Here is a 26931-nt window from a genome sequence, read left to right as displayed (position 1 = left end):
CATGGTATTGGGATTTTGACATTATCACCAGGGCCCCTCCCTTATCAGCATTTTTAAGAACTATATCATGATCTCTTTTGATACATTCAATTTGCTGGACTTCAGTATAGGATAGATTCCCAGATTTTACATATGAACTTGAGAAACCTTTGGCCAGTATACGTAAGTCCCGTTCGACCAATTGTTCAAACAAAATAATGGACGGACCCCTATTGAAATTCGGACAAAACAATGATTTAGGACGATATCCCGAGTCCTCATAACCAAAAAATGGCTGGGTGTATGTAGTGAGGGGTTCTCCTTGCAGTTCTAATAAGGAATCCATGTCGGAAAGAACACAGTTCTCCTGAAAGTTCAAAATGGAACATCAATATAGTAGATGGGTCAACTGGTTGTACAGGCTCCTCCAATGGTTCTGTCACCTCAAATCTGTTCTTGGCCGACATCATTTTCTTTAAGGACAATTTTCTCGTGAATTTTTGTAAGTCTATTACTGTTTGGAATAATTGGAAATTCTGGCTAGGTGCAAATCCCAGACCCTTATTAAGAATTGATAGCTGGTCTAGAGTTAAATCCACCCCAGATAGATTGATAATGATATCCAAGGGTTCTAATCGTATTTCTTTCTTTTGGACCACCATCTCCCAAAGATCCATAAATCACTGGTGGACCCCCCTGGTCGACCTATTATTGCGAGCATTGGATCTTTGGGAGATGGGCTATCATGGTATGTGGACAGGTTTCTACAACCCCTGGTATTTAAATTACCGTCATTTATCAGGGACACAACAGACTTCCTCGTCAGTATACAGGAATTACCCTGGCACTACGAATACAGGTGGGTCACTATGGATGTGACCTCCCTGTATTCAATTATTGAACACAAACACGGCCTTGAAGCCATTGAACACTTTCTTGATTTATCCACTTTATCTATATCACATTGCACTTTTTTATTAGAATCCATATCATTTTTACTCACGCACAATTACTTTTTATTTGACTCACTGTTTTATTTACAAAAATTAGGCACCGCAATGGGCACAAGTTTTGCACCTTCGTACGCGAATTTATTTATGGGTTTATGGGAATCACGTTTTATTTTTCACAGTAATAACTCATATCGTCATCATATCGTCTATTATAGGCGATATATTGACGATCTGATTTTTATTTGGAAGGGGGATGAAATTTCACTTTATTCTTTTTTTGATTATCTCAATAATAACACCTACAATATTAAGTTCACTTTTGAGCACCATATTAATCATATCCACTTTTTGGATCTATTCCTGTATATTGACGGCAATATGACTATACAATCTGATATCTATAGGAAGCAGAATTCAAGAAATACACTTTTATGTGCGCAAAGTTCCCATCCACGTTCTTTAATTAAAAACATTCCAGGGGCTCAATTTATTAGATTGAAGAAACTCTGCTCAGACAATGAGGTGTTTCTATCTCGTGCCAAGGAGATGTCAGACAGGTTTCTGGCAAGAGGTTATTCGGTTAAAGACATATCAGCAGCATTTGCTAAAGCAGACACTACAGACAGACATACACTTGTCTGCAAGAAAAATAGGAATTATATGTCTAAAAAAAGAGAGAGCTATCATCAAGATCTGACAATACAAGAAGTCCATTTTTTATTAGTACATTCAATTCCCAGTCTCAACAAATCTGTAACATAATATCAAAACATTGGCACACATTGTTATGAGACAAAGATATTCGCCCCATTGTACAACATGGACCAAGATTTTCTTAACGGAAAGCCAAGACATTGGCTTTTCATTTGTCTCCTAGCATGTTCGATTCTAAGTCTAATCTTCCACATATTAAAAACATCCCAAAAGGTTTCTACCGATGTGGTAGATGTTCTATGTGCCAGTACACATCCCAAATTAAATACATTACATATAATGACAATCTTAGAAAATATTACATCAAGAATTTTCTCAATTTCAATATTAGTTTTGTCATTTATATTCTTTTTTGTGGTTGTGGCCACAAGTATGTGGGTCACACCACAAGACCGCTTAGAACAAGAATAGCTGAGCATGTACGGTTAATCATAAAAAGAGATTTAAACCATCCAGTACCTAGACATTTTTCCCAATGTTCTAAAGGTGGCATTAACAATTTTTCTTTTTCAGCAATAGAACATATACCTTGCCACCCTAGGGGTGGCAACAGGGAAAACACTTTGAACAAACAAGAGATGTATTGGATATACACTCTCAACACTCTCCACCCACATGGTATTAACCTTGACTGGGAGCTTAAACACTTCCTTCAGGGTTAAATGGCGGGGGAGTCTTGGGAGTGTGTCTCCATGCATCTCAACATATATTATTTATTCATTGTTGTGATCTCCATATGCTCAGCTATCTATGATTATGTTTTGTGACATAATCTTCTATGTACAAGTTGCTCCTGAGGTTATATATGCATATATACATTCATTTATCATATATACAAATATTTTGATTATAATAGGTTTAATTTAACTTTTTTATTTCATATTTGATACTAAGGTTACAACCTATTTGTACTGTTGCATATACATTGCCATTAATTCTCATTTACTTATTATAACATTTATTGTTCATTATCATGTTGACACTGCAAGATATAAGTTATTTTCATTGTCACATATATATTACCATCATTTGATGAAATATGAATATACACGGAATATATAATATATATCAATTGCTTATCAGTTCAATATTCAGGCTTCTTTCTACTCACTTCCCATATGGGTCTAAGGTACCATCCAGTGCAATCAATTATTTTTATATTTATGTTGCTCTACATCACACAAAGTTGTTTTTAATATAATTTTAAATGTTATGTATGTTGTTTATATGTTATCACTTGTTTTGTATTCTTATGCAGCACATCTTATAGTCAGGCAAGTTTTCTTTCCACATGAGGTTTCAATCGGTTTGATTGATTGACTAAGTGCTTCTCACTGTGTGAATAATTTTCTTAGCCAATAGTGGAAGGGGACCTGCCTACTTAAGATCTGTCTGGAGAGATTTCATTCACTCTTTGATAAAGTCCCAAGACGGGACGAAACGCGTCAGAGGTCAGAGGTCTCTCTGTGATGTCCAGCACCTTGGTTAAATAAAGCTGATTTTAACTTCAATTTTGGCTGAGTTCCTATCTACGCAGTGACCGCCTACAAACCCATCGTTTTCTACTATACATCTTCTGGCTGGAGCACGCAGACGATCCTATCTGCATTACAAGCCGCAAGTCACGGTGCCGACCCCCCCCCCCTGCGGTTGCAAGGACCGTCAGCATGCAAGGCACGTCTGGGAATCCGTCCCGGAGTAAGCTGTTCAGTGACTGCAGTGACGTCATATCGAAGCGCAGCGTCTGCAGAGCCGGGACCGGCAAGCCACCGAAGGAGCAGTGAATATACCAGGTGGGTAAGGGCAGCAGGTTTTAGCTGTTTCCGTGAGCACAGGAGAGGGGCTTATACGGCTTCTCATCCTGTCTCTATACTATTCCCTGCAAAACTGGCCCCCCACCCAGGTTATTAGTCTGTCTCCCCGTTCCTTCTTTCATACATGAATTGTTATTTAACACTTTAGTTGCAGTGGGATTGTCTACATTTCATTTATATGCGCATCTGAGGTTGCACATTAACCCATACACAGTCATATTCACTGTGTAGAGCACCGGATATCATGGGGTTCATTCCCCTTACTCTATGGAGTTTGGATGACAATGGGGATAGCAAGCCAAAGAGCAGGGAGGGGAAGGAAGAAAAAAAGAGGGGGGAGGGGGGCAGAGGGAAGGGAGGTAGCAAAGAGATGGATGAATGCCCCCCAAAAGTATTGCCTTTGTGCACGTACGCTCTCCCAAACTTGGCGCTTGGGGCGACAACGTCGCCCCCCTAGCATACTTGCCGTTCTCCGTTTTTTGTGTATATTCCTTGTGTTTCATGTTTTTTCCCCTTTTCCTTCCCCCCCCCCCCCCACACTCTGTGACATGCCCATTTGTGATACTGGTTTCTGCAAACACATTTGATTTATTTCTAGTTCGTTTTATTATTAAATGTTTATTCTGCATTACAACTGTTTTCATCATTTAGCTATTAGACAGTGAGTGCTTGTACTTACGTAGATTTGTTAGTACTATACAGGGGAATAGGGGTCCCCTTTTGTTCCGTGCACCCTGCAATTGCATACATTTAACACTATCACAGTGCTGTCTATCGTCCCCTTTTACCCTTAGTACCTGTAGATATGCACAACTGGAAGCCTGATAAAAAGGAACAGGGAAAGATGCAGTGCTATGGAACAAAGATTAATCTGACTCCTGACCTGTAAACAAAAAGTTTGACAAGCAAAGAACTAACAGACTGACTGGGGTTTAATACCCAAACTAGGATGGTAGGTGGCCTCTTGGGCTGTTCTAGTTCTTACTAGTTCTGGGCCTGAACTTGACTCCTCTGTGCACCCCTACAGGTCTATGAGGAGTACTGTGGGAGGGACTCCTTTGTATAAACAGACAAGCAGCATACACCATCTTTAATCATATGCGTCTGAAGACTGGATCATTCTGATCATCATACTTGAAGGAGGATCTGTGGATGATCAATATTAAGGCAGGGTCTATTTCTGGTGGTAGAATTGCCTGCATATCTGGTATGCTAATTTGTGATCAAAACACCATCTCATGCTGCTTGATTGGACAAGATCTAAAAGCCATCCTCAGAATGTGGGTCTAATACCCAACGGGTAGAATCTAATTTTGTAGGGGGCTTTACCATTGAGGCTTGCCCTAGACATTTGAGTATTGCTCCTTTTATCTCTCTCACTTGAAGCATTGGCTCGTCCTCTGATAGAGGAGATCCTTAGTTCACCTGAAACATTGGGAAACATTGTATGGCCCTCAAACAAGGCTTTTTTCCTGGAAGTGTAAGGTGGTATATTACTTTTCAAAACCACAAATGGGGAAAAAGCCACCTACAAATTTGTTTTTGTTTTAAAAGAATATTTATATATATTTTTTTATCAACAATACTTTTCAAACTGCTGAGGAATCCTCAGAGGTAAAGCATCTTTTGGGGCTGGAAGAGGAACTACTGCCAGTCACTCTCTTTCCTGATGGAGGAATTAAATCCAGCACAAATCTCCTCCTTTAGTTGGATCTAATATTATTTTTGTGAATAAAAGCTGTTAGCATGGAAAACCTCCTGGAAGAAAACCCAAGGGTATCAGTAGGCAATGACAAATTCTGAAACCTCCATGGTCAATTGGCAATCTGAATCTGTGAACTGGAGCGTGTGCATTGGTGCATGCAACTTGGCTTCTGTGTGCACTATTTCATGTGGTAGTGTTCTGAGAGGCCTTTCTGCTCACACCAGCTGCCTCTACGTGGCATTCCTCCTGGAGAACAAATGAGTAAATAACAAGGGCTGCTTAGAGAGCAACTTCCCCTGTGTCTTACTGCAGCTGCAGTAGAAGCCAGAGACAAAGATAAAATAATGTCTGGGGGTGGGTACAGAGTGAGTGGTGTCATAGCTAGTCTTCAGAGGTTTGCTGTGCCTCCCTAGAGACCAGGCAAAATGAAAACTAACCCAGGTTCATTGGAAACTATATGGGGAATTCTTCAGCTTTGGGGACATGGGCAGCTGTCTTTGTTGCTTAATTGTAATGCTGCATGTTTTTAGTCCTGCTCTGTAGTGAAATATTCAGCATACTGTATATGCGATGTATTCAGAGGCACTGCTGTAAAGTTTTTGGCAAACCGTCTGCATACAGTAGGATGGCGATTTTTGGAAAGCCATCTCTAGAGAAATACATGTCTAGACAGTAAACAACAGCCTGGTCCCATGAGGGTTGGAATGACCTAAAAAGCTCTATTTCAAGGAATGACAATCACTTCAGAGTGTTAGTGCATACAGTATGTGAGCAAATAATTGAATGTTAAATATTTGATTTGTAAGTGCATGTAGATGCAGTACTAAAAGATACCAAGTATTTATCATGCTGTGTTTTTGTCTTATTTTTAATGTTTCTCTATTTTAATGTTTTATTTACATTTTAATATTTTATAACACATTCCCTACTGAAAATAGTCACTCTCTCTTCTATCGTTTACTTTCCATGTTCAACTACTGCTAGAGGTTAAATGCAAAAAGATTTGTATTTAGCATCAGCAAATAAACGTACTGTATTAGCCTGAATATAGTGCTATGTTTTTTTCCTAAAAATATCCTTCCGAAAACTGTACTTGTGTTTGGCTACGCATATAATACCTTTTAGTTTTCATGTAGAACACCTTCAAAACTTTAGGGTTGTATTATATGTGAGGCCATACAGTATTGGCTAGAATATAGTATGTGTAAGTACCTGATTGATTTTTGGAGTGGTAACATTGCTTTGACTAATGTTGTCATTGACAGATGAATACTTACCTTAGTATTGTCCTGCAATGGGGTAGATTTCAAAACAGAGATGTGTTTGTGACCCCTTATGTAATATATTGTAAATTGAATGCTACCATAGACTGAGGTCTGACCAGTAATAAAAGAATACACTGTTCAGCTTTAGAAATAGCACTTTAATAATTTCCCTAGGTTTTAGACTCTGGGCTGTAGGTAGAATAATTATTTATTACTGTAGGTTTTATAAAACCCCCGGTTAAGCTACAGTAAGAATTGATTAAATGTGGCCATAAGGAAGGTAATTGTTGATTCCATTCTTTAGACCCAAATACATTACAGTCCATTCCAGTACTAATAGAGAATTAGTCACATGGTAAACAACAGAGTATCCGGGAATCTGCAGAGAAGTACAGTAAGGAGTGCTTCTATAAATAAGAATATTTTTTCTTATATAGTTTGCACAGCACAGTACATATAATTTTGCACAATTAGCCCTCACCCCTTAGAACTTGCATCAAAGTTTGATGTCTCAGGCACACAAAGGTAGAGTGATTTGCCCAAGGTCACAGAAGCTGACACAAGAATTGAAGCCAGACACCCTTGCTTCAAAGTCATGATTTTGATGAGGATGCTTCCGCCATGTGGGCTGTCTCTTGCCATAGTCTATCCACAAAAGACCAGCCATGCGCCTCACAATAAGGTTCATGCTCTCTAACATGAGGTCCATTTTTTTCTCTCCAGTGAGTCTATTCTCTGGTGCAATTCGAGTATCTGTGCATAGTCAGTGGCAGCTCTGGCTACAGGTGTGTAAGGCATGCCATCATCACAAAGGTGTCTCAATCAGTGGCTCAGGCAAAGACTGAGCCACTGATAGAGCCACCTGTGCTGAAGCAGGGATATCCTGAAAACCTGACCTCTTGGGGGTCTTGAGGACTGGAGTTGAGAACCCCTGCGTCCCAGTAATAACTCAGGGCCATCCAAAGCCTTTTATGGTGACATTTAATGGAAACTTTTGGTGTCTTCATGTTAAGAAAATAAATATAGGCATACATTGGGGCAGATGTTTTTTTTTATCTCGTCCATTTCATAATAACCCTCCATTGTTTTTTGGAAGATCAATACGTTTATGCAGTAAAGACTTCTGGCTGCATAACTGTAGCAAAACCAGCAATTTTTTATTAAAAATAAATAAATCCCATTTAAAGCAATTTGAGAGGTTTTTTTGCTAAAATTTTGCTAAAATTTGGTACAATTCCTGTGTTGGCTGATTTTGCCCCATTGGCAGTCTTTGGCAAACAACCTCAAAACTGAGGTCCCAGACACAGGCGGCCTACAGGCCGATGCCACCAACAACCACTAGAGATATTTGATCAATTTTAGTTATATTCACATAACACTATTGCACCAGCACAATTGATAACGTATAAAATATATATAAACTAACAATAATCAAGTTCCTGATAACTGTATATTTCCAGAGAAAGTTTGAAAATCGGAAGGGCACCAGTAATAAATATGTACTTCTGACAGTTTTTTTTTTTTTTTTTTTTAAAGAGAATGGCTATGTAAATTAGTTCATAAATTGTCCATCTACAACATATGTAATTTACTTTATTGAATGGAAGATCTCCACAATGTTGCTTTAAGAACACACACAGTGGTATCACATCATCATGCAGTCATCACTAGACAGCCAGCAAGGCATAAGTGACAGCATATCTACAGCAGCATCTATATTTTATTTATACTGGCAAATAACTAATGTATAGACTATAAATATTTTTTTATTTTAGTAGAAGTTTCTACATTATAAAAAAATTATAGTCTTTAACACATTATGTTCAAGTTTTATTGTCCTTATAGTTTTGCTCATCGCATTTAACAAATGAAACAATTAATACACAAAAAGTTTTACTTATATACAAAGGCCTATAAACATTAGTCAACATTACAGAACTAACTTTACTTTTGCTAAAGGAAACAATCAAAAGATATTTTGTATCTGTACATCCTTTGAACCTATGCTGAGAATCAGTTTTACCATGTACAGTGTTGATCTGCCATGCAGCATGTTATTCTTCAAAGTCTTTCATGACCCTTAGTCAACAAAATATTTAATTACAGGTAGTTCTAAAATCTCATCATCGGCAAAAATTATCCTTCACATCCTTGTTTCCTCCAGTGGTCGGCTCATGAAATCTTGAATTGCTTGGTGCAAGGGTAACCACTTACTAATTGAGATTTTCAAAGCAGTAATCCAACTATAAAAATAGAAAAGGCAATTAAAAGTTAACAAAGGGGAAAGAGTTATGAAGAACTATGCTACTTACCTACCGACTTCTTACACTCTGCTGTATTGTAACCTGGTTATGTGTAAACCAAGTACCATCTGCAGTTCTAGTGTGGCAGATATACCCTGCTCAAGCGAATGAAGAGGGATTAATACACCAAACAGTATAGGGGAAGGGTGGTGCTAACAGGGAATAAATAATAGACTAAGTGAGAGGAAAGACAGAATCCCTATATTGTGGCACCTATTGTAACCTGGTGACCAATTTTGTTGCCACGATAAGACATAGATAATGATTTCATTTGAATGGTGCTACTATTACTTTAAAAGGGAGCAGTTCAATGTAGAGGGCAAACATTTTTAATAAGCTTTGCATTTCTCCGTAACACTGGATTCAGGCATATTAGCTACATATCCTTATCTATTTGAGTAATGATGGTTTCATAAGTACTTTCCAGAAAGAGCAGGGTCACACAAAAGAAAAGAAGTGAATTCTGGGTGATCTTGCTCCTTCTGGAATTTGTGTAGAGTTGTTTGAAGCAGAGGACTTTGGGAAACAAGTCCTCACCAGAGGTTTTTGAGCATTATTCACCCACACATTTTTTAGTTCACTTATTTATCACTTGATTTATCCACTGATTATTTGTATGTTGTGTGAAAGTGACGTCTAATATCACTGTGTTGGAGTTCATAAGTACTTTGTAAACAAAGAACAGAGGTTGAAGGACTGACCAACAGTCTCATCACCAAAAGATATTACATAATAATTACTCTCCAATGCTTTTGTTTTACCTTGAAATTAGTAAAAAAAAAAATGTTTTACTTTTTACTTGGCCAGTTCAGATATACTTAATATTCAATCACTCATTGTGACGGTAGTGGGAAATATGGTTGCTGTTAATAAAGGTTAAGTCTGCCATTACCCCTACCTGTCAGTAATACATTGTATTGTATTGTATATATGTATGTCTTTGCTTGGATACAGCACCTCAGGAATCAGGGGTTAATAGGTTTGCATAGAATTGTTGCAAATGTTATGTTGCAGTCCTACCCACGAATCAGAGCCAGGAGCTGCCTACATGCAGGCCCTGAGTGTTGCAATATTATGGTTTAAGTATATAAAAAGGTGGGGAGGGAGACCCCTAGGAGACAGAGCCTGCAGAGAGTTACAGAGGTGTTGCTGTGACAGGGAGAAACTGCAGTGTCCAATCAAGTGCTGGTCTCAGGCCTGAAACCCAGTCCTGTAGGCACTGAGCAAAAAAAGAGAACAGGGGAAATCTCTGCAAGTAGGTCCCTGCGACTAGTTAGGCAGGGTATCCCCCAGTTTCCCCAGTTGGGTATGTGTGATGTTTGTGTCTTTTGTATAGTTGTGGATATGTTTTTCCAATAAATTAATTTTATAAACTCTCGTGTTCTGTCTGGCGATATTGATCCTTGTTTTTCGTTCTGGTCTCCCGTGACACTCATATTTAAATTTATTGGAATAATAGGATAATAGGAGGGCAAGGGTGAATAAAGAAATTCTCATCCACCCAGCGAGAGCAGGGGGACTGGGACTACCTTGCCTGCTATCTTATTATAAGGCAGCACAAACAGAGTATCTATTGGCTTGGCATGCTAGTCCTTTCCTGAGAAGATGGGTAGTTCTTGAGTCAGCACTGATTCATCCAGATGAGATAGCCAATCTACTCTGGCTACCCTCAGATAATAATCCACCTACTCACAAACTTCCCCCGACAGTCGCTCACTCTATAAAGTTCTGGGACAAACGCAAATTTAAATATAAGTTGTCATCTAAAAATACTCCGTTAACCCTCAATGGGGGAACACAAGTTTTCCCCCAGGAAAGGACAGGCAGCTGTTCTCTAATTGGGCAATGGCGGGAATAAACAGACTAAAGGATCTAAGTAAGAAAGGTAAAATGGCACAGTTTGATCAATTGATTTTGGAAAAGAGAATCCCCTCACGAGAAATATTTAGCTTTCTTCAGATCAGAGCATTTTACGCAAAAAAACAATCTGCCCGACTCTGAATCAAGGTTCAAATCTATATGTATGGAAGACGAATCACAGAGGCCTACCCTCAAGATTATACGGGATCTTCTCTATCCCTAGTAAAGCGACCCAAGCGCAGCTACATTAAACTATGGGAGAGAGATCTAGGTTAAGAACTGGAGGAGGAGGATTGGGAGGATATTTTCAATGGAGTGGCAAGCTGCTCCATCTGCACAACGGTGAAAGAAAATGCGTACAGGCATACCCCACATTAACGTACGCAATGGGACCGGAGCATGTATGTAAAGCAAAAATTTACTTAAAGTGAAGCACTACCTTTTCCCCACTTATCGATGCATGTACTGTACTGCAATCGTCATATATGTGCATACTGTAACTGATATTAATAACGCATTTGTAACGGGCTCTATAGTCTCCCCGCTTGCGCACAGCTTAGGTACAGGTAGGGAGCCGGTATTGCTGTTCAGGACGTGCTGACAGGCGCATGCGTGAGCTGCCGTTTGCCTATTGAGCGAGATGTACTTACTCGCGAGTGTACTTAAAGTGAGTGTCCTTAAACTGGGGTATGCCTGTACAAGGTAATTCTACAGTGGAATAGAAACCCTATAACCATTTCCAAATATGTATCAGGATATTCTCCCCGACGCCCAAAGGGGTGTGGAGAGAGAGCCACATTTATCCATATGTGGTGGTCCTGCCCCTGTATTGCTGATCTCTGGGCCCGGATCCACAGTTGGATCCAAAGAATTCTAGATGTGGCGATACAATTGGAACTGTGGCTATTTCTCTTGAATAGACACATTATGGGTCTCTCGAAGGCAGAAAACAAACTTTCAACAAAGATATCCACCACCACCAGGTGCAAAATATCTGAGGTTTGGATCCAGAATAAAAGTCCTTCCATAACAATTATGAGGGACAAAATATGGTTTATGTGCCAAATGGAAAAGTTAAAAAGACTTAATAATGAATTGAATACATAAGCATGTGGGAATGATTTGATCCCATTTCTGTGTGTTTCAGAGCCTATTTTGTTTCTTGAAAACATTGCCTCTATAAATCCAGCGCAGAGTAAATCCGTGTGCATAGTTTCAGTACAGGCAAAACATGGAGCCAAAAGTGAGTATCTCCATGAAAACAAAACACAAAACAACAACAAAACATAGCTGGTAGAAGTGGCTGCAAACTTACCGCTTGTTTTCAGTTGCGTTTCCTGCACTCAGGTAGAACGTTTTACATTCTTCTGATGGAGGTCTGAGTTCAATGATGCAGCGTTTTGAGTTAAGTGATTGTTCACTCACAGTATATCCCTGCAGGTAGATGCCACCTATAAAGTGCAAAGACAACACTGAATTGTGCAACCAGCAACAGAAGCAACAATATGGCAATTACTAAAATGTGCCATATAGTTTTTCAATAATATTTTAAGATGACGTCTTCTGGGAGTCTCTGTTACAGTACACAGTTGAGTATAGTCTTACACTGTGCTGCCGCTAACTCTGTAGGTACGAGTCAGTGCAAAAAGAGGTTGCAAAGGGGGTCTAAATTAATGTACACTAATTATTTATTGTGTATATTTGCACATATCACTGTATCCCTTTGGGCTCCGTTTACGGCCTCTTTTTGGCTATACTCTATTAGAGAAGTTGGGAGGCTTGTCTTGTGAACAGCACTAGGACCCAGAGGAGCAAAACACAAAATGATACTTTTAGGATTTTATTTCTCAATTTAATATTTGAATATACTGAGCACAATCTGCGCTTTTTTTTTTTGTATTGCTAGTGAGTTGCTGGCCTAAAATCGTGCAATCTCAGTCTAATTTTAGTGCCCAATGACCAGGAAAAAAAATGTAAGTTACCCACCAGGTTTTTCCAGACCAAAGACTGTCATTTTCACGAGACCAACATCCAAGTGTTTAGTGTTTCAGAGAGAGACACTATTTTCATGCTTTATATTTGTTTACAAGTATTCTTATTTAACCATTATGTTAAACGGAAGACAAGCAGAATCCTCCAGAAGAGGAAAAGCTGAAATAGTGTCGAATATGAAAATAATCATTCCTCTTTTCTTTTGGTAGGGTTGCGATTTAGTCATTTTACATAGAAATGTACATTGTCCATGTTTAGTGACCTTTTCAATGACCTAATAATATAAGGGACCAGGCACATCATGGGCAAATGCCAATTTTCTTTGGAACAGATCGGGCTGACTGCTCCGATGGAGTGACCAGTCCGATCCCAAAAGAAGTGGAGCCCCTTCCACTTAAGTTTCCTGTATCCATGGTCTGATCATATCCCGTGATGCTGGGACCCCTGGCCATGAAAAGGTGAAGAACCTGAAATATTTTCTATCATAAAAATAAATAAAAGCCAAAATAAAAGTAATAAAAGCCAAGCTTACATCATAAATAACAATAACAGACAAGCTTGTGCAACATACAGTAAGACATATTGCTATTGTGAGTTAAACAAGGCCTGGAGAACAGTGCATCTCCAGAGTTCACATCTATTCAGTAAAATGTGAGTTTTGCCATGCAAAATTGTGTGAAAATGGAATGCAATATGATAAGAGGAAGAGGGGAAAAAGAGAGAAAGGTTCTCACCACAAGCCAAATGGTAGTATTGTGGAATATAGAAGAGTGAGACATTACTAAAGCTTTGGTCCTATTGCGTCCGGTGGCGCGCGGCCACGTGCGCGCTACTCAACATCTGATGGTGTCCTCCTGAGCAGGTCCCAGTCCCTCTTCCCTGCACGGCTCACTACACGCTGTGACGCGTCAGCCGCCAGGGGATGCAAGAGAATTGTAATCCCAAGCGGCGACGCGTCACGTGCTGTGGCTGTGAGCCAAGGAGGAGGGGAGGAGGGGAGGCTTCGGGGAGGCGGGGAAAGCAGCTGCAGCACCAAGAGAGCCCTCTTGCTCCCTCCCACAGACTCTCTCCTCATAGTCTGTGTTTGTAGTGTCAGCAGATGCACAGAGGAGAGGAGGAGGGGAGGCTTCGGGGAGCGGGGGACATTAGGCTTGGCCACAAAGCCTGGGGGTCACAAAGTGGATAGTTCAACTGCGGAGACAAAGTGTGGGGGAGATTTGCAAAGCTCAGTTGACTGATATTGGAGCATGATTGGGGTTAACGGCCATCAACTTGAATACCAGTTAATGACGATCAAACTTCGATACTCGTTATCAGAGAGTCAGTTAGTGAAGTTGCTCTGCCTGTTCCTCATATTACCCAATGTAATAACCAACACAAGAGCCCACTCCTGTTCACTTTAGAGGCAGGGGAGCGGGGAGGGAACCCCTGGCACACAGTGTGATGGCCCCGCCCCCCGACATCATTGCCGCGCCCACCCGACCCGTTTTGGCCACGCCCCCCGCTGCAGCTCCCACTCCCTACAGACCGCAGATAGCGGTCAAGTGCCTCTCCACGTGCTGCCTGCCTGCAGTGCGGGCGCGTTGTCTGAGGCAGTGGGGCCTTAGCCTAATAGTGACTCATTGGGGGTTATGCACTAAGCAGTGATAAATGGGTTTTCTGGGTGCTATGCACAAAGCAGTGATAATTGCTTTTAAGTGAGATAACTGCCTTTATAGCGTGATACTGCCTGCTGTGAGATTCACAAAGCAGTGATAACAGGAGGCAATATCACGCTATAATGGCTTTTTATCTCACTTTAAAGCACTTATCACTGCTTAGTGCATAACCCCCATTGTCTCTTTCTTTCCCTCCCTCCTCTCCGATGCTTCCCAAATCTACAATTTTACATGCCTGGGAAAGGCAAAATCTCTGGCCAAGTTTTTCCTAGCGAAATGCATTCTTGCAGTTTATTGATTAGCATGTGAATACCTAATTTGCATACAGAACAGATTTGCACATCTGGAACCAAATTGTACTACGAACCATTGAAAGATTTTTGCAGGGGGACCCAAAAAATGTACTTACGCCACTGCGCATGACCATACGGAAAGCTTTTTTTTAAAGTAGTACAATAGTATTAAATTGAAAAAAAAGTAGATTCCACTGGGGTCAGCAGACTTGTGAGCACCTTGCTGTCTCAGACAATACCTTGCTCTCACATCCTCACTCCCTCCCATGTATTTATCTCCCTCTTTCACACCCCCCCTATAAATTTCTCTCCCTCCCTCACACTCCCCCCCCCATATATTTCTCTCCCTCCCTCATACTCCTCCCCATATATTTCTCTCCCTCACACACCCCCATGTATTTCTCTCCCTCCCCCACACTCCCTCCCATGTATTTCTCTCCCTCTTGTCTCACTTAACTCTACCTCCCACCCTCCACCTCCCCTCTCCCTCACACAACACCACACACACTCAATTTCTCCCCCTGCCCCCCCACACACACAATGACACACTCCCCCCCCCCTCCTCTAGGAATATTTCCAGGACTGCTTCGATCCCATCTGTGCTGCTGCTGCTCAGTCATGCAGGGGGCGAGAAAACAGGCAAGGGGAGAAGGAATTGCCTGTGCGCAGTGACGGCCCCTGCATCAAGCAGAGAGCAGCAGCAGCCTCTGGCCTCCAACAGCAGCCCCCTGTGTTTGGCCAATCGGGCCTTCCCCCCGCATTGCGGGGTTTTGTGGCAAAGTGGTTACGCCACTGGTCATGTGAGAACTGTCTAATCTACTGGTTTTTCAACTACAGTCCAGCACAGGTGGTTCTGTCAAAATTATTGAGTCACCTGTGCTAATGTGAAGACATCCTTAAAACCTAGACTGCTAGAGGTCCATGAGGACTGGAGTTGGAAATCACTGCTCTAATTAACATTATGAGATGTATTTTCACATGGAAATGCCAATTTTGCAGTTTTAAAAGCAGTATTGCTGACCTTTAATAATGAGCTAAGCTGCCGATTGATTGGCGAAGATCCTGCTCCCTGGGCTCACGTAATGGCGGCCTTTCAAAATTTCCTGCAGTTCGTGGACCGCAACAATTACAATATAACCTTATATTAGTAAGGGTAATATTGTCTATTGTTACAGCTTTCAACTCAGCCACAGTCTCCTGCTGGGAACACTGCAAAACGTTCCTGTTTGTGGAAATCTGTTGCCAAAGCTCTTGCACTGCTGAGTTCAAAAGGGGTGTGGCAGAGCCTGCTATAGCAACCACAGGAAAAGATGCTCAATACATGAAAACGGCATTGGATTTTTTAAAATTCAGAAATGATTTATATGAGGTTTGTAATGCTTCTTTAATGAATAGACCCCTTTGTGTCATGGCCGCCATTCTGACTTGCTAAATAACAATTTTGGTTTCAGTGATACTTAATGCACCTGTAGTCCTAACTTTGAAGCAAAATGTAAATGTGTACCACTTACAATTCATAATAAAGATTCATCCCGAAAATATCTGTGGAACCCTGCACACAAAGGGCCACTATCAGAAGCGAGATAGGCATTGATGTCTACTTGAAGAAATACTGCAGGCATCACAGCTAAATTACAAGGTCCTTGCCTGATACAGTCATTTATATCAATATTTGTCCAAATCAGAAAATTACTGGACAGTTTTAAAATAAAAAAATCAATACATAGGAAAAGGAGGATTTCAATTTGTTGCATGAGAATTTTTTTTTAACCTACCCAGAGCATTAGTCGAGCGAATACTAGAATAGAAATACAAACAGCCGTCCTTAAGAATGCAGTAATGTTGAACCCACACATCTTTGGTTCTGTCCAGCTGGTGCAGAAGCCCCAAACACTCTGGGTTCTTGATGGCAAGAGGAGGTAGGCTAATGTTGTGCATAGTAACATCTACCCACATATGGTTCTACGAAGTAATCACAAAGTAATAGGGTTAGTTTTTATACCAGAAATAATATACAGATGAAGCGGCCGTTATTGAAACACTTCACGCGTTGTATACTTCGGAATACCCATGTGATGGCGCGCGATTTCTTCCAACGTACCGCCTTTAGACACGAGTGCAGAAAATGGCATTTTAGTGTTCTGGCTTTTAAACACCTGATGTTGACACAGTAGCACAGTACTGTACACATTACAATTCATTCATTTCATTGCATTTAATTGCACACAATCCATGAAATTCAAACAAAGCAACCGCGATAAACACGTGTGCCTGGGGCGATTGGCAGCGTTAATGCCGCGTGGAGTACAGCAGCGCACACGAAAACGGCGCCGTGATTTGTTTGAATAAAGGCCGCTGCATCTGTATGGTAATTTATTTCCTTGATGTGGATAATGTAACTGGAACAGATTCCATCCAATGTTAATGTGTGTTAATAACATGTTGTGGTTATGGCATAACAGTCCAATACATAAATGTAATAACCATTAATCGAAAGAGAAAACTTTCTTTTATTGCTATCAAAAGCAATCTATAGATCTGAACTACATTACTATGCTTTCTACATGTTTGGCATGCAAAAAGTACATTTAAAGACGAACGGTTTAGAAAATAGAGTATTAATATTTTCATTTCACTTAGCATGGCATAGCACAGTAGATACATTTACATTTATACTTCCATATATTTCTCTTTATTCTCCCAGATTCACCATGAACTGTATACAGTACATGTCCAATAATTGTCAGTGTATTTCTGTAGTGTAAAGTCACAAAACTGGCATGTTAAAAAGCTTATGCCTTAAGGTTACAATTCTGTGATTCTCCCGGTAACTTGACATATACTGTAAATTATGTCTCAGTACTGAAATTTGGGTTCTGCAGAAAAAAAATCTGCAAAATCTAAGTCAGCAGTACAAATGCTTATAATTGCATATGTAAAGCCCACCTTTATATTTTTCAGCTACGTCATTATCAAATAACCATCAGTACAACATTCCTCTACTTGACAAAACTAAAATAGCAGATACAGAACACCGGTAAGCATTGTGTATATACAGAAAATTAGGAAATAACAACGGAAGGAGCAGTGAAATCTGAGAACCAAGAATATTGAGAATGTTTGGGATCCCGAATAGGGGCTGAGAAGATCCTCCCGAAGACCGGAACATGAGCTTTACCCCTTAAATTCCCATGAGACTAGTAATTAGTAATGCGATGTAGGCCCACCTGGCAATCAAAGGGTTAATAAACTGCACCTTGTCAGTCTGTTGCTTTTTAAATTTTGCAGAAATGTAAGATAATGTAATTGGAATCGTAAAATCTGTTTACCAGAACTCACAGCAGTCTAAATCACTCCTTCGCCACCTCCCATTACGGCTGAAGGAGTGGCACAGGGAGTAAAAGAACTGGTTCAAATCCCGGGGTCAGTTCCATGTGACCTTGAGCAAGTCCCTTTATCTCTCTGTTTCTCAGGCCCAATAAATTAAATTGTAAGCTGTATGGAGCAGGCACTTTTTATGCCTACAAAATTATATGTACAGTGCTGTACAGTGTTTAACATTTTAGCCGGATTGACATATCCCTGCCGTAAAACTAGATTTATGTTAATTTATAACTATAACCCAAAACCCAATGTCTGAAAAAATAAATAAATATTTAAAAACAAGATGAAAATTAAAAGGACATATTTATTAAACCAAAAATAACATTACCTGATTAAGAGGATGCACAGCTTTATCCATTGCCTCCAGCCACCTAAAACAGAACATACATTAATGACGCCTCTAATTGGGTAAATGGCAATGCTGTAAAACAAAATTGAAGTGACAGCTCAAAAACAACAAGAACAAACAGAACAGAAAACAATATAACACTCTCAGAATTGATGAAATGTAAACAGTTTCTTGTATCAGAAGCAGAAGATTCACTGATTGGTAGACATATATTGTACAAGCATTTACACTTTTAGAGCTTGCTTAGTACAAAAAGCATTCATTCATTTATAGCAGGCCTGCCCAACTCGTAAAGTGAGAAGGGCCGAACTGCTCCAAGGAAAAAAAATTTGGGCTGCACGGGTTAAATCATCATCGTCATCGTCATCGTCATCGTCATCGTCATCGTCATCATCATCATCATCATCTCTCCTCCAGCACCTCTCATCATCATCCTCATATCTCCCCCAGAACCCCTCACTATCAACCTTTACGATACTCCCCATCTATCTCTCATACCCCCATCTCTCCCCCTCACCCACACAATACCCCCTCCACATCAAACACACAATACCCCCTCCACGTCCCCCCAGCCCATTCCATGTCAGCAGCCCCCCCCCCCAAGTAAGCATCCCATGTCAGCATCCCCCCCCACAAGTCAGCATCCCCTCATGTCTCTCTTCCCTCAGTATAACACTCTCTCCCCCTCCTCTCAATATGACTCTCTCCCCCTCCCCTCAATATGACACTCTCCCCCTCCCCTCAATATGACACACTCTCCCCCTCCCCTCAATATGACACTCTCTCTCCCTCCCCTCAATATGACACTCTCTCTCCCCCTCCCCTCAATATGACACTCTCTCTCTCCCTCCCCTCAATATGACACTCTCTCTATCTCCCCTCAATATGACACTCTCTCCCTCCCCTCAATATGACACACTCTCCCCCTCCCCTCAATATGACACTCTCTCCCCCTCCCCACAATATGACACTCTCTCTCCCTCCCCTCAATATGACATTCTCTCTCCCTCTCAATATGACACTCTCTCTCTCTCCCTCCCCTCAATATGACACTCTCTCTATCTCCCCTCAATATGACACTCTCTCCCTCCCTCCCCTCAATGACACACTCTCCCCCTCCCCTCAATATGACACACTCTCCCCCTCCCCTCAATATGACACTCTCTCCCCCTCCCCACAATATGACACTCTCTCTCCCTCCCCTCAATATGACACTCTCTCTCCCTCTCAATATGACACTCTCGCTCTCCCTCTCCTCACTATGACACTCTCCCCCTCCCCTCAATATGACACTCTCTCCCCCTCCTCTCAATATGCCACTCTCCCCCTCCTCTCAATATGACACTCTTTCCCCCTCCCCTCAATATGACACACTCTCCCCCCTGCAACTCACATCATACCCTCCCCCTGCAACTCACATCACTCTCTCCCCCCCTGCACCTCACATCACTCTCTCCCCCCCTGCACCTCACATGTCAGCAGCCCACACCCCCATCACATGTCAGCAGCCCACCCCACCTCACATGTCAGCAGCCCACCCCCCCTCACATGTCAGCAGCCCACCCCCCTCACATGTCAGCAGCCCGCCCCCCTCACATGTCAGCAGTCCACCCCCCCTCACATGTCAGCAGTCCACCCCCCCTCACATGTCAGCAGTCCACCCCCCCTCACATGTCAGCAGTCCACCCCCCCTCACATGTCAGCAGCCCACCCCCCCTCACAGGTCAGCAGCCCACCCCCCTCACATGTCAGCAGCCCACCCCCCCTCACATGTCAGCAGCCCACCCCCCCCTCACATGTCAGCAGCCCACCCCCCCCTCACATGTCAGCAGCCCACCCCCCCCCACGTCAGCAGCCCACCCCCCCCCACATGTCAGCAGCCCACCCCCCCTCACATGTCAGCAGCCAACCCCACCTCACGTCAGCAGCCCACCCCACCTCACATCAGCAGCCCACCCTCCCCCCTCACATCAGCAGCCCACCCTCCCCCCTCACATGTCAGCAGCCCACCCTCCCCCCTCACATGTCAGCAGCCCACCCTCCCCCCTCACATGTCAGCAGCCCACCCTCCCCCCTCACATGTCAGCAGCCCACCCCCCCTCACATGTCAGCAGCCCACCCCCCTCACGTCAGCAGCCCACCCCCCCTCACATGTCAGCAGCCCACCCCCCCCTCACGTCAGCAGCCCACCCCCCCTCACATGTCAGCAGCCCACCCTCCCCCCTCACATGTCAGCAGCCCACCCTCCCCCCTCACATGTCAGCAGCCCACCCTCCCCCCTCACATGTCAGCAGCCCACCCTCCCCCCTCACATGTCAGAAGCCCACCCTCCCCCCTCACATGTCAGCAGCCCACACCCCCTCACATGTCAGCAGCCCACCCCCCCTCACGTCAGCAGCCCACCCCCCCTCACATGTCAGCAGCCCACCCCCCCTCACATGTCAGCAGCCCACCCCCCCTCACGTCAGCAGCCCACCCCCCCCTCACATGTCAGCAGCCCACCCCCCCTCACGTCAGCAGCCCACCCCCCCTCACATGTCAGCAGCCCCCCCCCTCACATGTCAGCAGCCCACCCCCCTCACATGTCAGCAGCCCACCCCCCCTCACATGTCAGCAGCCCACCCCCCCTCACATGTCAGCAGCCCACCCCCCTCCACATGTCAGCAGCCCACCCCCCCCTCTCACATGTCAGCAGCCTTCCCCCCTCACATGTCAGCAACCTACCCCCCACCTCTGCACCAGCCCGTTTTTCACATCCACCCCCCACCAGCCCGTTTTTCACACCCACCCCCCACCAGCCCGTTTTTCACACCCACCCCCCACCAGCCCGTTTTTCACACCCACCCCCCACCAGCCCGTTTTTCACACCCACCCCCCACCAGCCCGTTTTTCACACCCACCCCCCACCAGCCTGTTTTTCACACCCACCCCCCCCCCACCAGCCCGTTTTTCACACCCACCCCCCCCACCAGCCCGTTTTTCACACCCCCCCCCACCAGCCCGTTTTTCACACCCACCCCCCCCACCAGCCCGTTTTATACACCCACCCACCGCCCACCAGCCCGTTTTATACAACCAGCCCGTTTTATACACCCACCCACCCCCCACCAGCCCGTTTTATACAAACCCACCAGCCCGTTTTATACAAAAGCCAGCCCGTTTTATACACCCACCCACCCACCCCCCACCAGCCCGTTTTATACACCCACCCACCCAACCACCCCCCACCAGCCCGTTTTATACAAGCCCGTTTTATACACCCACCCCCCACCAGCCCGTTTTATACACCCACCCACCCCCCACCAGCCCGTTTTATACACCCACCCACCCCCCACCAGCCAGTTTTATACACCCACCCACCCCCCACCAGCCAGTTTTATACACCCACTCACCCACCCCCCACCAGCCCATTTTATACAAACCACCCACCCCCCACCAGCCCGTTTTATACACCCACCCACCCGCCCGTTTTATACATCCACCCACCCCACACCAGCCCATTTTATACACCCACCCACCCCCCACCAGCCCGTTTTATACACCCACCCACCCCCCACCAGCCCGTTTTATACACGCACCCACCCACCCCCCACCAGCCCGTTTTATACACCCACCCACCCCCCACCAGCCCGTTTTATACACCCACCCACCCCCCACCAGCCCGTTTTATACACCCACCCACCCCCCACCAGCCCGTTTTATACACCCACCCACTCACCCCCCACCAGACCGTTTTATACACCCACCCACTCACCCCCCACCCACTCACCCCCCACCAGCCCGTTTTATACACCCACCCACCCCCCACCAGCCCGTTTTATACACCCACCCACCCCCCACCAGCCCGTTTTATACACCCACCCACCCCCCACCAGCCCGTTTTATACACCCACCCACCCCCCACCAGCCCGTTTTATACACCCACCCACTCACCCCCCACCAGACCGTTTTATACACCCACCCACTCACCCCCCACCCACTCACCCCCCACCAGCCCGTTTTATACACCCACCCACCCCCCACCAGCCCATTTTATACAACCCACCAGCCCGTTTTATACACCCACCCACCTCCACCAGCCCATTTTATACACCCACCCCCCACCAGACCATTTTATACACCCACCCACCCACCACCCACCAGCCCATTTTATACACCCACCCATCCACCAGCCCGTTTTATACACACACCCACCCACCCCCCACCAGCCAGTTTTATACACCCACCCACCCCCCACCAGCCTGTTTTATACACACACCCACCCCCCACCAGCCCGTTTTATACAACCCCCACCAGCCCGTTTTATACACCCACCCACCAAACCCCCACCAGCCCGTTTTATACAACCCACCAGCCCGTTTTTTACATCCACCCACCCACCCCCCACCAGTCTGTTTTTACACCCACCCACCCCCCACCAGCCTGTTTTATACACCCACCCACCCAACCCCCACCAGCCTGTTTTATACACCCACCCACCCACCCCCCATCAGCCCATTTTATACACCCACCCACCCACCCCCCACCAGCCCGTTTTATACACCCATTCACCCACCCCCCCACCAGCCCATTTTATACACCCACCCAACCAGCCCGTTTTATACACCCACCCCCCACCAGCCCGTTTTATACACCCACCCACCAGCCCGTTTTATACACCCACCCCCCACCAGCCAGTTTTATACACCCACCCAACCCCCACCAGCCCGTTTTATACACCCACCCACCCCCCACCAGCCAGTTTTATACACCCACCCACCCCGTTTTATACACCCACCCACCATCTACCAGCCAGTTTTATACACCCACCCACCCACAACCAGCCAGTTTTATACAATCCAGCCAGTTTTATACACCCACCCCCCACCAGCCAGTTTTATACACCTACCCACCACCCACCAGCCAGTTTTATACACCCACCCCCCACCATCCCGTTTTATACAGCCACCCCCAACCAGACCGTTTTATACACCCACCCACCCCCACCAGCCCGTTTTATACACCCACCCACCCCCCACCAGCCCGTTTTATACACCCACGCACCCACCCCCCCCCCAGCCCGTTTTATACACCCACCCACCCCCCACCAGCCCATTTTATACATCCACCCACCCACCCCCTATCAGCCCGTTTTTTACACCCACCCACCCACCCCACACCAGCCCGTTTTATACACCCACCCACCCCACACCAGCCCGTTTTATACACCCACCCCCCACCAGCCCGTTTTATACACCCACACACCCACCCCCCACCATCCAGTTTTATACAACCACCCACCCCCCACCAGCACGTTTTATACGACCCACCAGCCCGTTTTATACACCCACCTACCCACCCCCCACCAGCCTGTTTTATACAACCACCAGCCCGTTTTATACACCAACCCCCAACCAGACCGTTTTATACACCCACCCACCCCCCACCAGCCCGTTTTATACAACCACCCACCCCCCACCAGCCCGTTTTATACACCCACGCACCCACCCCCCCCAGCCCGTTTTATACACCCACCCACCCCCCACCAGCCCATTTTATACATCCACCCACCCACCCCCTACCAGCCCGTTTTATACACCCACCCACCCACCCCACACCAGCCCGTTTTATACACCCACCCACCCCACACCAGCCCGTTTTATACACCCACCCCCACCAGCCCGTTTTATACACCCACCCACCCACCCCCCACCGTCCCGTTTTATACAACCACCAGCCCGTTTTATACACCCACCCACCCCCCACCAGCCCGTTTTATACGACCCACCAGCCCGTTTTATACACCCACCCCCCACCAGCCCGTTTTATACACCCACAAACCCACCCCCCACCAGCCTGTTTTATACACCCACCCACCCAACCCCCACCAGCCCGTTTTATACACCCCACCAGCCCGTTTTATACAACCCACCACCCCGTTTTTACGCCCACCCACCCCCCACCCCTCACCAGCCCACCAGCCCGTTTTATACACCCACCCACCCAACCCCCACCAGCCCGTTTTATACAAACCACCAGCCCGTTTTATACACCCACCAGCCCGTTTTATACACCCAACCACCCACCCCCCACCAGCCCGTTTTATACACCCAACCACCCACCCCCCACCAGCCCGTTTTATACACCCACAAACCCACCCCCCACCAGCCCGTTTTATACACCCACCCACCCACCCCCCACCAGCCCGTTTTATACACCCCACCAGCCCGTTTTATACAACCCACCACCCCGTTTTAACACCCACCCACCCACCCCCCACCCCTCACCAGCCCACCAGCCCGTTTTATACACCCACCCACCCAACCCCCACCAGCCCGTTTTATACAAACCACCAGCCCGTTTTATACACCCAACCAGCCCGTTTTTCACACCCCCCCCACCAGCCCGTTTTATACACCCACCCACCCCCCACCAGCCCGTTTTAAACACCCACCCACCCCCCACCAGCCCGTTTTATACACCCACCCACCCACCCCCCACCAGCTCATTTTATACACCTACCCACCCACCCCCCACCAGCCCGTTTTATACACCCACCCCCCACCAGCCCGTTTTATACACCCACCCACCCACCCCCCACCAGCCCGTTTTATACACCCACCCACCCCCCACCAGCCCGTTTTATACACTCACCCACCCCCCACCAGCCCGTTTTATACACCCACCCACCCCCCACCAGCCAGTTTTATACACCCACTCACCCACCCCCCACCAGCCCGTTTTATACACCCACCCACCCCCCACCAGCCCGTTTTATACACCCACCCACCAACCCCCCACCAGCCCGTTTTATACACCCACCCACCCCCCCACCAGCCAGTTTTTTACACCCACCCACCAGCCCGTTTTATACAACCCACCAGCCCGTTTTATACACCCACCCACCCACCCACCCACCCCCCACCAGCCCGTTTTATACACCCACTTACCCACCCCCCACCAGCCCGTTTTATACACCCACCCACCCACCAGCCCGTTTTATACACCCACCCCCCACCAGCCAGTTTTATACACCCACCCACCCCCCACCAGCCAGTTTTATACACCCACCCACCCCCCACCAGCCCGTTTTATACACCCACCCACCCCCCACCAGCCAGTTTTATACACCCAACCCACCAGCCAGTTTTATACACCCACCCCCCCAGCCCATTTTATACACCCACCCCCAACCAGACCGTTTTATACACCCACCCACCCCCCACCAGCCCGTTTTATACACCCACCAACCCCCCACCAGCCCGTTTTATACACCAACCCACCCACCCCACACCAGCCCGTTTTATACACCCACCAACCCACCCGACACCAGCCTGTTTTATACACCCACCGCCCACCAGCCCTTTTTATACACCCAGCCCGTTTTATACAACCACCAGCCCGTTTTACACACCCACCCCCCACCAGCCCGTTTTATACGACCCACCAGCCCGTTTTATACACCCACCCACCCACCCCCACCAGCCCGTTTTATACAACCACCAGCCCGTTTTATACACCCACCCCCCACCAGCCCGTTTTATACACCCACAAACCCACCCCCCACCAGCCCGTTTTATACACAACCCCCCACCAGCCCGTTTTATACACCCACCCACCCACCAGCCCGTTTTATACACCCACCCCCCACAAGCCAGTTTTATACACCCACCCACCCCCCACCAGCCAGTTTTATACACCCACCAACCCCCCACCAGCCCATTTTATACACCCACCCACCCCCCACCAGCCAGTTTTATACACCCACCCACCCCGTTTTATACACCCACCCACCACCTACCAGCCAGTTTTATACAACCACCCACCCACCACCAGCCAGTTTTTTACAATCCAGCCAGTTTTATACACCCACCCCCCACCAGCCAGTTTTATACACCCACCCACCTCCCACCAGCCAGTTTTATACACCAACCCCCAACCAAACCGTTTTATACACCCACCCACCCCCCACCAGCCCGTTTTATACACCCACCCACCCCCCACCAGCCCGTTTTATACACCCACGCACCCACCCCCCCAGCCCGTTTTATACACCCACCCACCCCCCACCAGCCCATTTTATACATCCACCCACCCACCACCTACCAGCCAGTTTTATACACCCACCCACCCACCCACCACCAGCCAGTTTTATATAATCCAGCCAGTTTTATACACCCACCCCCCACCAGCCAGTTTTATTCACCCACCCACCCCCCACCAGCCAGTTTTATACACCCACCCCCAACCAGACCGTTTTATACACCCACCCACCCCCCACCAGCCCGTTTTATACACCCACCCACCCCCCACCAGCCCGTTTTATACACCCACCCATGCACCCACCCCCCCCTGCCCGTTTTATACACCCACCCACCCCCCACCAGCCCATTTTATACATCCACCCACCCACCCCCTACCAGCCCGTTTTTCACACCCCCCCCCACCAACCCGTTTTATACACCCACCCACCCACCCCCCACCAAACCGTTTAAAACACCCACCCACCCCCCACCAGCCTGTTTTATACACCCACCCTCCACCAGCCCGTTTTATACACCCACCAACCCACCCCCCACCAGCCCGTTTTATACACCTACCCACCCACCCACCTACCACCAGCCCGTTTTATACACCCACTCACCCACCCCCCACCAGCCCGTTTTATACACCCACCCACCAT

General features: G+C 46.1%; 1 protein-coding gene across 5 annotated transcripts in view; it reads right to left on the bottom strand.

Annotated features, from left to right (window-relative positions):
• Nucleotides 1-6565: 6565 nt before the first annotated feature.
• LOC142495989 (uncharacterized) overlaps nt 6566-26931 on the bottom strand; it is a 209327-nt gene continuing 188961 nt past the window's right edge. For 4 of the 5 annotated variants that reach the window (XM_075602188.1, XM_075602213.1, XM_075602205.1 and 1 more), the window contains 4 exons: nt 18249-18291; nt 16312-16498; nt 11909-12044; nt 6566-8673 (listed from right to left, as the gene is read on the bottom strand). In XM_075602188.1, coding sequence (XP_075458303.1) covers nt 8574-8673; nt 11909-12044; nt 16312-16498; nt 18249-18291 — 466 coding nt within the window. In that variant the 3' untranslated portion in view covers nt 6566-8573. The remainder of the gene's footprint in view (nt 8674-11908; nt 12045-16311; nt 16499-18248; nt 18292-26931) is intronic. The other variant, XR_012801884.1, reaches the window with a different exon arrangement.

The sequence above is a fragment of the Ascaphus truei genome, chromosome 1 (assembly GCF_040206685.1).
Source record: "Ascaphus truei isolate aAscTru1 chromosome 1, aAscTru1.hap1, whole genome shotgun sequence".
Lineage (NCBI taxonomy): Eukaryota > Metazoa > Chordata > Amphibia > Anura > Ascaphidae > Ascaphus > Ascaphus truei.
This window is presented reverse-complemented; position numbering and strand designations above follow the sequence as displayed.